This window comes from Athene noctua, chromosome 22, assembly GCF_965140245.1.
Source record: "Athene noctua chromosome 22, bAthNoc1.hap1.1, whole genome shotgun sequence".
NCBI lineage: Eukaryota > Metazoa > Chordata > Aves > Strigiformes > Strigidae > Athene > Athene noctua.
Window position 1 is genome coordinate 6,964,033 of NC_134058.1, and position 12,032 is coordinate 6,976,064.

At 59.8% G+C, this 12,032-nt stretch overlaps 3 protein-coding genes across 3 annotated transcripts; 2 read left to right on the plus strand and 1 right to left on the minus strand.

Moving 5' to 3' along the window:
- Nucleotides 1-1,231: 1,231 nt before the first annotated feature.
- CDA (cytidine deaminase) lies at nt 1,232-3,827 on the minus strand. The gene is made up of 4 exons (XM_074924915.1): nt 3,436-3,827; nt 2,990-3,101; nt 2,673-2,730; nt 1,232-2,028 (listed from the first exon to the last, which is right to left on the minus strand). The coding sequence occupies exons 1-4, from the start codon at nt 3,608-3,610 to the stop codon at nt 1,915-1,917; spliced, it is 459 nt and encodes a 152-aa protein (XP_074781016.1). The 5' UTR covers nt 3,611-3,827; the 3' UTR covers nt 1,232-1,914.
- Nucleotides 3,828-6,501: 2,674 nt separating this feature from the next.
- Nucleotides 6,502-7,611, plus strand: FAM43B (family with sequence similarity 43 member B). Its single transcript, XM_074924914.1, has one exon. The coding sequence runs from the start codon at nt 6,544-6,546 to the stop codon at nt 7,441-7,443; it is 900 nt and encodes a 299-aa protein (XP_074781015.1). The 5' UTR covers nt 6,502-6,543; the 3' UTR covers nt 7,444-7,611.
- A 1,292-nt stretch (nt 7,612-8,903) lies between these two features.
- MUL1 (mitochondrial E3 ubiquitin protein ligase 1) lies at nt 8,904-11,758 on the plus strand. The gene is made up of 4 exons (XM_074924803.1): nt 8,904-9,056; nt 9,155-9,242; nt 9,519-9,639; nt 10,370-11,758. Exons 1-4 carry the CDS (start codon nt 8,937-8,939, stop codon nt 11,097-11,099), a joined length of 1,059 nt encoding a protein of 352 aa, XP_074780904.1. The 5' UTR covers nt 8,904-8,936; the 3' UTR covers nt 11,100-11,758.
- The last annotated feature ends 274 nt before the right edge of the window (nt 11,759-12,032 follow it).

Here is a 12,032-nt window from a genome sequence, read left to right on the forward strand (position 1 = left end):
GAGCGGGCAGAGACCGGGCAGAGACCGGGCAGAGACCGGGGAGAGACCGGGGAGGGAGCGGGCAGAGACCGGGGAGGGAGCGGAGAGAGACCGGGGGAGAGACCGGGGAGAGACCGGGGGAGAGACCGTGGAGGGAGCGGAGAGAGACCGGGGAGAGACCGGGGGAGAGACCGGGGGAGAGACCGTGGAGGGAGCGGAGAGAGACCGGGGGAGAGACCGGGGAGGGAGCGGGCAGAGACCGGGGAGGGAGCGGAGAGAGACCGGGGGAGAGACCGGGGAGAGACCGGGGGAGAGACCGGGGAGAGACCGGGGGAGAGACCGGGGAGAGACCGGGGAGGGAGCGGGCAGAGACCGGGGAGGGAGCGGAGAGAGACCGGGGAGAGACCAGGGGAGAGACCGGGGAGGGAGCGGGCAGAGACCGAGCAGAGACCGGGGAGGGAGCGGGCAGAGACCGGGGAGAGACCGGGGAGGGAGCGGGCAGAGACCGGGGGAGAGACCGGGGAGAGACTGGGGAGGGAGCGGGCAGAGACCGGGGGAGAGACCGGGCAGAGACCGAGCAGAGACCGGGGAGGGAGCAGGGAGAGACCGGGGCACTGGGTGGCACAGCCGGGACGCAGCCGAGTGCACAGCACGGCAGCGAGGTCTGCCCGGGGCACGGCTTGGGCATGGCAGAACGTGGCTTGTGCCTGACAGAACATGGCTTGTGTGTGGCAGAACATGGCTTGTGTGTGGCAGAACATGGCCTGTGCATGGCAGAACATGGCTTGTGCCCAGCCAGGGCACAGCCCAGTGCACAGTGGGGCATGGGGCAGGCCAGCAGCGGGGCACTGCCCTGGGCAGGGTTTGGGCACAGCCCAGTGCAGAGCAGGGCACGGAGCAGAGTGCAGACAAGGGACAAGCCCTGTGCAATGCAGGGCACAGCCTGGAGCACAGCCACGGGTGCCCTGGGCATGGCAGGGCATGGAGCGGGGCACAGACAAGGGCACAGACAAGGGCACAACAGGGCACGGAGCGGGGCACAGATAAGGGCACGGCAGGGCACAGCCAGGAGGGTGCAGGCAGCACAGGCAGCACTGCCCTGACCATGCCCTGGGTCATGCAGTGTCCTGGTCGTGTCCTGCCCGTGGACCCAGCGTCCTCCTGGCCTGCGGGGCAGCGGGGCAGCCCCGCTTCTTGTTCCCTGTGATTCATCATTTGCTGCAACTGTAGGAGATAAACCAGGGCTGCTTTTATTTCACAGTAATGCCCAGCCCAGTGCTGGTTGGGAAATGTAACGCATTCATTTTTCATTGTGCATAGTTAAATTAATAGTACAATCAGCAAACGGCATTACTCTGGAGACAGAAAACTCTCCAGAAGCCCCCCAAAACTCCTCTCTGTCTTCATCTCCACAAACATAATAAAAGCAAGAAAAACAAGCATGAGAGAAACAAGCAAAGGACACACTCAGCATGATAACTGTCCAGTTCCAGCAAATCAGCTAATCTGAATTGGCTTATTAACAATGGAGCCTTTCCTTTTTGCTTTTGCTTCTCATTTAGAGCTGAAGAATTCAGCATTTTCCCAAGCAATGATTTTGCATTGTTCAGGAGTGGTTTCCGTACCAACAAGCCTGTTCATCAAACTCTTCTCCACCTGTGAACTCCTCCCTTGCCCATAGCAATATCTGGACACTTCTTTTCTAATAAAAGGGAATTTCTATGACTTGATTTCACTGTTTCCCTGGGGTGAGATGGGACTGGTGTCTGCAAATCAGTGCTGAATCAGAAGATGAGTGAGAGGAACAGGCAACCTAACACTATAAACGCATTTCCCATTGCATCATCCCCAAAAAGCCACTTACACACTGGGGAAATTGGGGAAAATCATCCTCCCCTGCTTCTGAAGGGCAACGGCCGGCAGTGGCCGCGCTGCTCACATCTTCTTCAGGTCCTCGGGGCCGAAGGAGAGCGGCAGCAGCTCCTCCAGCCTCTTGATGATATAGGTGCCATCTGCTTTGGTCAGATAGATGTCCCAGTCCGTGCCGAACTGCAGGAGAAGAGGAGGGAGAAGTGCCCAATGCAAAACCAGCACTTCTTCCTCAAGTTACCCAAATAATCCTTTTTTTTGGCCAAGTTCGCAGGGAGCATGTATTTTGGGGTGGCTTTTCAGCATCACTTCCCCCAGGGGGTGTTTTGGGCTCAGATGCTGTGTTTTTGCCCCCCCGCAGAGTGAGCCCTGGTGACTCCAAACCTGCCGAATCCGGCCTTCAAGCTGAGCTCCGAGACCTGGTAAATATTAACCACCCAAAACCAGGCTGCAGGTGCCGAGGTGCCCACGGGAGGAGGGAGGTGAGAGTTGAGAGTGGGACAGGCTCTGCAGGGATCTCAGCTTTTGCAGGAAAAACCCCATTTTCAGGCTTGCCAGAGCTGGGGCGATGGTTCCAGGGCCAAACTCTGCACCCGGCAGCTCCCGGGAGGAATAAAACCCCCTGGGGAGGGCAAGTTAATGGATTACCACCGGGCACCCGCTCCCGTGGGACAAGGAGGAACACCCATTTCCCAGCAGATAGTGCAATTTGGGGAGCCTGGAGCTGGCACTGGGGGGCTGCAAACCCCGCCTTTGCACCTCTGGGTGCTTTGAGGGGAGATGCCTGGGGTCAGGAGACACGGGGCCACCATGCAAGGCGTCACCTCTCTCATCACTTGTCTGCAGGCACCGCAGGGCACGATGAAGCTGTCCCCCATGTCACTGCCAAAGGAGAAGGGCACAGAGCTCAGTCTTGCGGTCAGAAGTGGGGGGAACACCTGCAGAAGACCTTCATGCACCAATAATGACAGAGCCACAGCAGATTTTCCCCTCAACTCCTCCAAAAAAACATGCAAAATCCTGCCTCCCCCCACAAAACGTTCAGGCTGCTGTGGCAGAAGCTGCCCCTTGGGTGCACGGGGGGGTTCCCACTGGCCCCCCAGCCCGTCCCTCGCTGTGCTGGCTCTCGGCATGCCCTTACCTGGTGATGGCCATGGCCCTGAAGCTGGTGTGTCCCTCGGAGATGGCTTTCTGGATGGCGGTGCGCTCGGCACACACCCCCAGGCTGTAGCAGGCATTCTCCACGTTGCACCCTGTGGGGAAGCCCCGGGCACCCACTCAGACACCCTGAACCCTTCCAGGTGGTTTTATTTTTAGAGAATTTGCAAAGAAAAGCCATTTTCTGCGTGCACCGCCTCATCCCGGGCTCTCACCAATGTATTTCCCTCTTCCCCTATTTATTTCCCGTATTTTCCCATCCGCAGCGATCTTTGGCTCGCTCTGGGATGGCGGCTGCCAAGAGGCAGCTGGGGGGCGGGGGACGGGGATCAGCACCCCATGCTGGCCCTCTGCACCCCAACGCATGGCCAAAGGGTTGCAGGGGGGGACCCCAAAACCAAAGGAGGGAGTCACACGGCCCCAGCTTACCAGAGAAGATCTCCCCGCCGGCGGTGAGCAGCGCGGCGCCCACCGGGAAGCGGCTGTAGGGGCAATAGGCGCAGTTTTTGGCCTCCCGGCTGCGACGCAACAGGAGCTGCAGGCGCTCGCCCTGGGGCTGGCCCGGGGGGGCAGCGGGGGCCGGGTGCTGACCGCCACCCTCCATGCCTGCGCCCGCCTGCCCTGCTCGCTGACGCTGCGGTTAAATATTTCCTCGCCTGGAAAATAGGCTGGCCGGCCCGGCCGGGATAACGCCCTGGCTGGGAAGCATCCCTGGGGGCAGCCCTGACCCTCAAAGCATCAGGCTCAGGGGGTCCTGCATCCCCTTCCTGCCTGCTGTCTCATATTTTTCCTGTTTCTCCTTTTTTTTTTTTTTTTTTACCTCCTCCTTTCTCTGTCCCGGCACAGAATTTTTCCGCCACCACCTCGATGTTTTTTTTTCCTCCCCAGCTGAAAACTGGTTGCACGGCTCCAAGGGAAAATGTTATTGAAACACTCCGGGGGGGGGGGGGGGACGGGGACGGACACACACACAACCAACAGCTCCTGCCCAGTGAGAGCAAAAGAAATAAATTCGTTTGAAAACAGAAAAAATAATATATCCACACCACATTTTGCCAGGTCTTTTAACTACCAGCTGCCAGGCAGCAGGGGAAGCTGGCTGAAGCTGCCATAAAAACCCGTTTCAGGATGGCCTTGTGCTGCTCGCACCCAAACTTGGTCCGGCTGGTGCTTCCGTGGGAATCAGCCTGTGTGGGGTAAAGGGCTCCCAGGATGCCAACTGATCAGCAAATTGCTCTTGAATTAAAGATCTGCCTTTTTTTCCCCTTGCTGGAGGAGCTTAATGCCTCGTTTTCTGGCTGCAAGGACGCTGTCACGACCCCCATTGATCTATCACTGGGATTTTTGTCCAGTTTGCTGGATTTTGGGAGGATTTGAACCTTAGCTGCTGGTTTTGACAGCAAATCTTGGCGTTGGGTCACTGCTGACAAGCCACGACAGGCTGGGACGCAGCACCTGAATTGGCAGCAACCTTTGATGTGGTGTAAACACTGGGAGCTGAAAATGGAGCGTGTGGTGGAGAGAGGACCACAGGCACCCCAAGAAATCAGTCGGGATGCTGAGATCAGTATTGTCCCAGGGGATAACGAGGTGACCCACCTTCCTCGTGCTGTGCTGGTGTTTGTTCACCCTGGAACCTAATGATGGCAGTTCACCCTGGAACCTAATGACAGACTTGCAAGGGCAGTCATTCAAGGCAATAGGCAGCTAGAGGGGAGGGATTGGCAGCCCTGAATCATCTCAGAGCCCTTTTTTTCAGCTTTTTAAACACAAATCGTGGATGTTTTCCCATCTAAAATGAGCCGCAGATGCTCCTGTGCCCCTCACCCTGTTACACGGTGCAATCCCCCTAAAACCTGGGAGAGAAGGGAAAACCAGCCCCAGGGCAGCTGGTGGGAGGCACCGCGAGCAGAGCAGGGGGACACCCCCCCTAAATAATGTGAGATTTATAACTAAACAAGCTTTTGGGGAGGGTTTAAACCTGCCCTGTCGATATGAATGCCGAGGAGCTAAATAAAGAGCCCCTACCTCTGCCTATGAGGGTGAGAACAGAAATAACAAGAGTTGGAGGCTGACCTGGATGGAAACCTTCCTCATTTGCACTAATCCACTAATTGTCACCTCCCCAAAACCATCCTCACGCCGGGAGCAAACCACACACCCCGAGCTGCAGCAGCAAAGCCGAAAATCACACAAACTCATGATGCATTTTTTATTATTTTGGCTGCAAAAACCGACGAGGCTGCCGAGGCCGTGGCAGCGAGAGGAGCGGGGCCTGGCACTGCCTGCCTGCGAAGCAGCTATTTTAAGGCTGCAGTTGCTTCGCTCAAACCGTAGAAAAACTGGGAAGCTGCTGGGAAATGGCTTCCTGCTCCCTGCAACACCCTGCTCAGGTTTTCTTCCCCAAATAGCCTAAAACTGGGGGCACATGCTGTTATTTTGCCCCTTTCTCCTGCCCAGTTTTCAATCCCAAGGCAGCTGGACCATCTTGTGGGTCCCCAAGCCTGGGGGTCTCCCTGCTGCATCCACAGCCCCAGGTGGTAAAATACAACCCATGAAAATTAAGGTTTGAGCCAAAGGAGCCGAATCCTGAACAGCCTCAGACTCCACTGCAGGGCTGAAATCTCACAGGCACCCCTCAGCGCTCCCCCAAAAATGCCCCCCAGGCTGCACCGTGGGGAAATATTTAATTTTCCCCAGAGAGAAGCTGTCCCAGCACCTCGGCTGGATTTAAAAGCAACAGGTTAAAAGCTAAAAGCTCAGCCCAAGAGAAGCAGGAAGGAGGTCTGGCTGGCTTGGAAATAATAGGGGACAATGAGGTTTCTGGAGCAAAAGATGCCAGCAAACATGCAGGATCTGCGACCCCTGGAGCATCCCCTCAGGCAGCGCTTAGGTCTGGGGGAAAAAAAATCCGCTTTTCTCATGCCAGGGTCAGGAGCTGATGCCCGACCCTCCCAAAAATCATCCCCCTGGATCCTGCCCTAATTTCTCCCCCACGCAAGTGTGCTTTGGCACCGGGGCTCTGTCCACTTGCCTGGGTGGGGGTGTGCGTGGGGTGTCTTTATTTTACCAGCACCTTCATTTCTCTGCCCGAGCAGGAGCGCGGCCGTTGACGTGCACGGCGGGGTGTGTGTGTCGGGGGGGGTCCGCCGGCGGCTCCCCGCGTGCTCGGGGCCGAGGCGACGCGGCGTCGCGGGGAGGTGGAGCAGCCCACGGAGAGCCGCGTCCCCGCAGCAGCCGTTCCCGCAGCAGGCGCAGGCGGCAGCCGAAACGCGGCGGCTCCTCGGTCAAGCGGCTCCGCATCCCTCCGTGGGCAGACGGCATCGGATACGGCAGCTGCATCCCGCCGTACCGGGGTAGGGGCTTCCCCCCCCCGAGTGGGGGGGTGTGGGGACACCCCCCGACCAGCTTTGGGGTTTGGGGCAAAGGAGGGGGGGTCCCTCTGCTCGCAAGGGGGTCGTCGGGGGCCGTCGCGGCGGGGCTGGGATTAGCGGAGGCGTGCGGGGCGGCCGGCGGGGGCCCCTCGGCAGAGCGGAGATGCTGCCCTGGCGCCGGAGCAAGTTTGTGCTGGTGGAAAATGAACGTAAGTGCAAAGGCAAGAGCCTGGGGCCGGGGCTGAGCTACGCCGCGTTGCTGGCCGGCTTCCTCCGCTCCTGCCCGGACCTGCTGCCCGACTGCCCGCTCGAGCGGCTGGGCAGCGTCTTCCGCGGCAAACGCCAGAAAGTGGAGCTGAACAAGGAGGACCCGACGTACACGGTGCGGTACCTGGGCAACGCCGTCACCCTGCACGCCAAGGGCGAGGGCTGCACGGAGGAGGCGGTGGGCAAGATCTGGGCAAAGAGCGACGCGGGGGCCGGCGGGGCCAAGATGAAGCTGACGTTGGGACCCCAAGGCATCCGTATGACCCCCTGCGAGAAGGGAGCCCGCCGGCCGGGCCACGCGTACCTCCTGCACCGCATCACCTACTGCGCCGCCGACCGCCGGCACCCCAAGGTCTTCGCCTGGGTTTACCGGCACCAGGTGAAGAACAAGGCGGTGGTGCTGCGCTGCCACGCCGTCCTGGTCTCCAAAGCCGACAAGGCGCGCGCCATGGCCCTGCTCCTCTACCAGACCTCCGCCTCCGCCTTCAACGAGTTCAAGCGCCTCAAGAGGCAGAACGATTTCCGCCATGTCCAGCAGCAGCTCCTGGGCGACGCCATCGTCCCCCTGGTCCCCCTCCGCCGGCTGCTCAACACCAAATGTCCCTACCGCCCGCCCGCCGAGAGGGCCCGCTGCGCCCCTCGCCTCAGCTCCATCCTGGAGGAGGAGGAGGACGAGGCCTTCGGCACTGGCACACCCCGGGGCGATGGTGGCCCCGGTGAGCGTGCCGCCGTGCTGCGGCTGGCCAGGGAGATGCGGGGGTGCAGCCTGCGTGGCCCCCGGCCCCTGGCGTGCTGAGCGGCAGCAGCGGGTCACCCCATTCCGAGGATGAGGTGCCCTCCCCGCACGCCAAGCTGAAGTCGGACCCTCCTCGGGGACAAATCTGGACAAGATGGTGGCTTCATTTGCAAGGAAGACCCCTGGGGTCAGGGGGTTGCGCTCCAGGACCCCCGCCCACAAACCTGCTCTCGTGCCTCCTCCGCAGCAGCCATAATAAAGTTAATGTGTGTTTTCTGTCATGTAAACGGCGCCTGTGTCTCGCCGGGACTGAGCCCTCGCAAACGGGAGAGGAAGAGTTAAGCTCGGCACCGAGGCGGTTTTGGGGGGTTTTATACCAAATTTACCCCTGGCAAGGGAAGCCAAGCTGGGGGAAGAGGGGGGGCTGCAGGGTCCCCAGCGCTTTCTGCACCCTCCCTGCAGCACCAAGGGCTGGCGAGAGCTGCTCCGCGTAGTCATGGCAACTCGGGTTTTTAAATATGGAGCTGGGGGGGCAGCACAAGGCCGCCCGCACCGGGGAGGCTGCAATGGGTGTTTGGTCCCTCGGACCCCCACTGAAGAGGGGGGCTTGCCTGCAGTCCCCATTGCCCACCCCAAAAGCACTGCCAAGGCCTTGAAGATCAATAATTTACCAAAAATTACTAGTTTTTTCCTCCCCTTTTACTGCTTTCCCAGAATAGTAAGGGGAAGGCGGGAGAGGAGGGAGCAGGGTCTTGTCCCCCCCCCAGCACAGGGCTGGCAGGGACCTTCCAGCTGGGTCCCTGCATGGGGTGTGGAAGAGGGACCCTACAAATGGGGTTGGGGGCTGCACCCCCCAGGCCCCGTGCTCAGCTGTGTCCTCCCTGGGGGGGGGGGGGGCCCTTCTGGGCCATGGGGTGCTGCTGCCCCACACCCTGGTAGAGGGGTGTAAACACCCCCCCCCCCCCCAAGGTGCTGTAGGGCTGGGGTTGGGGCGGATCCTCCCCCCCTCCAGCCCAGGGGGGACAGGCTTTGGCCTGACACACCCCAAGTTTTGCAGGGGGCTGGGATTTAGGCTGCCCCCCCGCTTTCAAGGATCGGGAAGGGGGGTGGGGGGGTGGGCACTGAGAATGCTCCCCCGGGGGTATTAGGATCCTGAGGGGTGGCTGGGATTTGGGCTAAACCCCCTCCAAGGCCTTGTGGGGCTGGAGCTTAGTCTCCCCAAAGACTCCGGGCGGGGGGCGCAGGAGGGCGATGGAATCTCTCCTGCCCCCCCGCCCCAAGACCCCGGGGCTGTAATTTACCCCCCTAAGGCCCTGCGGGGCCGGGATCTGCCCCCCCCCCCTCTCCCAGGCCCTGCGCGGCTGGGACCTGGGCTCCCCCTGCCCCCGAAACAAGGCCTTGTGGGGGGCCCCCGCCGCACCCCGGAGCGGCGGCCCTGGCGGACCGCACCTCTATGGTCAGCGTGGCGCCCGCCAGAGCGTCGCGCCTTGCGTCATCACCCGGAGCCGGCGGCGCCGGGCGGTTGCCGCGGTAACGGCGCGGCAGCGGCGGCGATGGAGGGCGGCGGGCGGCCCTCGGCCGCGCAGGCCGTGCTGTTGGTCGCCAGCACCGCCCTCACCGCCCTGGTCTACTCCGTCTACCGGCAGAAGGCCCGCGTCGCCCGCGGCCTCGAGGTGGGTGCGAAGGGCCCCCGGGCCGCGCGCCCGGGCCCGGGCCCCGACCGCGGCCTGGTCCCGTCGGCTGAGCCGCGGCCTCCGTTTCCTCCCCTCAGGGCGCCAGGAAGGTCCGGCTGGACGGGGACCTGCGGGCGGTGCTGCTGGAGGCGCCGGGGCGCTGCGTCCCTTACGCGGTCATTGAAGGTAGGGCAGGGCCCAGAGCGGGGGTGAGGGGTGCGAATGCACACCCCAACGGCCCCCTCGCCGTGTGGGTTTTATCCTCAGCCCGGCGGTTTGGCTCCCATCAGCTCACGTCCCCGTTGTCAGGCAGCCACTGACCATCCTGACGGCTCAGAACACGGGCTGTCATCTCTTCAGCCCCCCCTGTCTTGTTCAGATACTGCTCATACTCGCTGTACGCAACAAGAAGTGGAGCAGATGATTAACGAGCACCTCACGCGCTTCGGATTTGTCTTTCAGGGGTGGTGCAGTCCGTTAAGGAGACCCTGAGCAGCCAGTTTGTGGAGAATTGCAAGGGCGTCTTTCAGAGACTGACACTGCAGGAGCATAAGATGGTGTGGAACCGAACAACCCACCTCTGGTACGTCCCGGGCGCCCACGAACGTCCATTGTTCAGACCGGCTGAGATGACTTCAGGCCTGGCCACAGTGACCAAGGTGCCCCATAGCTGAACCTCACAGTGGCGCCATTACAGCTGTCAAAACAGGGCACGTTTCGCTGTTTTCAGGGCTGTAGCCTTTCAGATTTTGTATAGGGGCTGTAGATGATGAGCATGTAGAATAATCCAACGTGGGCAGAGCATTTATCACAGCCTCACGCTGCTGTTACAGAGGTAGCCACAGGATGGTGTTTCCCAAGCAAAATGACACCTTCAGAAGAGAAATTCTCTTGGATTTGGGCGATACCCGTGCCCAGGAGACCTGAGGATGGTCCTGAGCTGCAGAAATGAGAGCACGGTGACGCTCTCTGAGCCTCGGCTGATCGGATAACGCTTCTCAGATCTGCGTGTGAGACAGGCAGCGCTTCCAGCAGCTGGGAACGCCACAGGGAGATGAGAGGGGATTAAGGGGGGCTGAAGCGCTCTCCTGGTGATGGTGGAAGTGCTGAGGGAGGGCAGAGGGGCTCCTGGACAGTGCCATGAGGGGAAAAGCACCGCTCTCCAGTGAGTCCCATCCAAATAAACTTTGCTTGGGGCAGAGGACACTTGGCAGCCCCCAAAAAATAGCAGGTCAGCCCACACAGTGTTTCCCTGCCAGCCTCGGGGAAGGCATTGATGCTTGCATTTGCTTTATCCCCTTCTCCTTCCCCAGGAACGACTACGAGAAGATCATCCACCAGAGAACCAACACCACCCCCTTCGACCTGGTCCCTCTGGAGGAAGGTGCCGGCGTCACCGTCCGGGTGATGAAGCCGCTGGACGCCGCCGAACTCAGCCTGGAGACGGTGTACGAGAAATTTCATCCCTCTGTCCAGTCCTTCACCGACGTTATCGGCCACTACATCAGCGGGGAGCGCCCGAAGGGCATTCAGGAGACGGAGCAGATGCTGAAGGTGGGCACGGTGCTGACGGGGGTGGGAGAGCTGGTCCTGGATAACACCACGATCAAGCTGCAGCCCCCGAAGCAGGGCATGCCCTACTACCTGAGCACCGTGGATTTTGACACCTTGCTGCAGAAACAAGAAGCGAATGTTAGGTTTTGGAAAATCCTGACCGTCATTTTTGGCTTTGCCACCTGCACCGTCCTCTTCTTCATCCTACGGAAGCAATACCGGCATCACCGAGAGAAGCGGCACCTCAGGCAGCTGCAGGATGAATTCCGGCAGGCCCAGGAGCGCCTGATGCGTGAGATGAACGTGGAGGGCGGAGAGACGCTCAAAAACTCCTGCGTCATCTGCTTGAGCAACACCAAATCCTGCGTTTTCCTGGAGTGTGGGCACGTTTGCTCTTGCAGGGAGTGCTACCAGGCTCTCCCCGAGCCCAAGAGGTGCCCGATCTGCAGGCAGACCATCTCCAGGGTGGTTCCTTTATACAACAGTTAAATTTCAGTGGCGGGGGCGAGAGCTTTTGTCATTAAAGCTGCCTCTTGTGCAGGAGTTTTCTCGCCTTGCTGCTTGGGTGGTTGATTTTGGGGAAGGGGAGGGAGCTTGAGTGAGTGGGGTGCTTCGTTTGGGGCTCAGAGCCGGGTTTTAAAAGGCAGCAGTCCAGCTGCTGAGGACTCCTGTCACACTCTGGGGGCTTTTGGGGCAGGAGACAAGGAGTCCTGGCAAAGGGCGTTGCACTCAGCTGGCAGATGCAGTTTCAAGCTCTTCTGTTAAGAGTTGGCCTCTTGGCATTTGTGTTGAAATACCCGGCTGATAAAAACCTTGTGGGGAAATCAAAAAAGATGTATTATGGCTTCTCAGAGGCCACGGAATTCAGACAATGCTGTCACCTGGCTCCAGGGACTGAGGGAGCAGGGTGAGCTTTCAGGGAGTTTGTGTGAACACAAATAATTTTGTGATCATCCTCAAAAATTAGTTTGTGACTGACAGGACGCGAGAATGGGGAGGTAAAAATGCTGTGGCTGATTTTTTGGCTCGAGCTGGAATAGAAAATGGGATGTAAATTAATAAAATAGGACAAAAAGTGTGTCTGTCTCGCATCATTTCGTCACCCTGACGGGGGTGAGGGGACCTGCTGCCCGCGGCACTGGGATCCCATCCTGGAATCCGACACCAGTTCCAGCAGACGCTGCTGTCCCCTTGTCCCCAACCAAACCCCCAAACTTTCACCCAGAAAAGGAAATTTCCCTTCCCAACTCCCCCATTTTGCCATCAGTCACATACAGTAACCGTACACAAGAGGGTTAACGAACCTGAAGTGACACTTTAATTAACATTTGCTGCAGAGGGCACTGAGTTTTTAATTAGAGAAACACTGCAGGGGGGGAGGTGGGGGAACCCCTTGTTGGGAGCCCGGAGCGGGAACAGCCA

Excerpts from the sequence above, each read along its gene's own strand:
- CDA (XM_074924915.1), bottom strand. The coding sequence starts at position 3,610 with ATGGAGGGTGGCGGTCAGCACCCGGCCCCCGCTGCCCCCCCGGGCCAG. Across the intron at positions 3,102-3,435 it reads CGGCGGGGAGATCTTCTCTG|GGTGCAACGTGGAGAATGCC; the intron begins GTAAGCTGGGGC and ends GCTTCCCCACAG. Across the intron at positions 2,029-2,672 it reads GCAGACAAGTGATGAGAGAG|TTCGGCACGGACTGGGACAT; the intron begins GTGACGCCTTGC and ends CTTCTCCTGCAG.
- FAM43B (XM_074924914.1), top strand. The coding sequence starts at position 6,544 with ATGCTGCCCTGGCGCCGGAGCAAGTTTGTGCTGGTGGAAAATGAACGT.
- MUL1 (XM_074924803.1), top strand. The coding sequence starts at position 8,937 with ATGGAGGGCGGCGGGCGGCCCTCGGCCGCGCAGGCCGTGCTGTTGGTC. Across the intron at positions 9,057-9,154 it reads GCGTCGCCCGCGGCCTCGAG|GGCGCCAGGAAGGTCCGGCT; the intron begins GTGGGTGCGAAG and ends TCCTCCCCTCAG. Across the intron at positions 9,640-10,369 it reads AACCGAACAACCCACCTCTG|GAACGACTACGAGAAGATCA; the intron begins GTACGTCCCGGG and ends CTCCTTCCCCAG.